At 58.5% G+C, this 475-nt stretch overlaps 1 protein-coding gene across 1 annotated transcript in view; it reads left to right on the top strand.

Moving 5' to 3' along the window:
* Positions 1–475, top strand: part of LOC147214584 (uncharacterized) — a 7,682-nt gene continuing 7,207 nt past the window's right edge. The window contains exon 1 of the mRNA XM_086141474.1: positions 1–37. Coding sequence (XP_085997600.1) covers positions 13–37 — 25 coding nt within the window. The 5' untranslated portion in view covers positions 1–12. The remainder of the gene's footprint in view (positions 38–475) is intronic.

Below are 475 nucleotides of genomic sequence, written 5' to 3'. Positions count from 1 at the left end.
GGAGGCTCGAGGATGAGCAGGAGGATGAACCGCAGAGGTAGGTCCAACAGGGCTTCTTCAGTCCATCCATCAGACCCTCCACGATTCCGCTCGGCCCTCCGTTTTTTGATCCGTCGATCGTCCCGTCACACTTCCCCCCGCGGTCTCCTCTCTGGACCCGGACCGGGCCGGCGGCCGACCACGAATCGGGGGAAGCCGCGCCCCTCCGTCGGCCGCCGGCCATCAAACAGGCTGTGCGGCCGCCCGACAATGAGGACTAACGTGAACGTCGGGGAAACATAAAAGAATGAAGACCTGGAGGACAAGAATTTCACTCATCTGAGTGTCAGGGGAGCAGAAGGCCTGTTTTCTCAGATTTCATATTTCAGGCGAAACCAAGCAAACATGGAAGTGAGATGAGGGGACGCAGTCGGTCGTCCCGGGTGTCGCACCGTGAAGATGGCGTTTGGAGAAAAAGCCTGGTAGAACCAGTAGT

The sequence above is a fragment of the Fistularia commersonii genome, chromosome 34 (assembly GCF_037954325.1).
Source record: "Fistularia commersonii isolate RoL2024-O1a breed Wild chromosome 34, RoL_Fcom_v1.0, whole genome shotgun sequence".
In the NCBI taxonomy this organism is placed as follows: Eukaryota; Metazoa; Chordata; class Actinopteri; order Syngnathiformes; family Fistulariidae; genus Fistularia; species Fistularia commersonii.
This window is presented reverse-complemented; position numbering and strand designations above follow the sequence as displayed.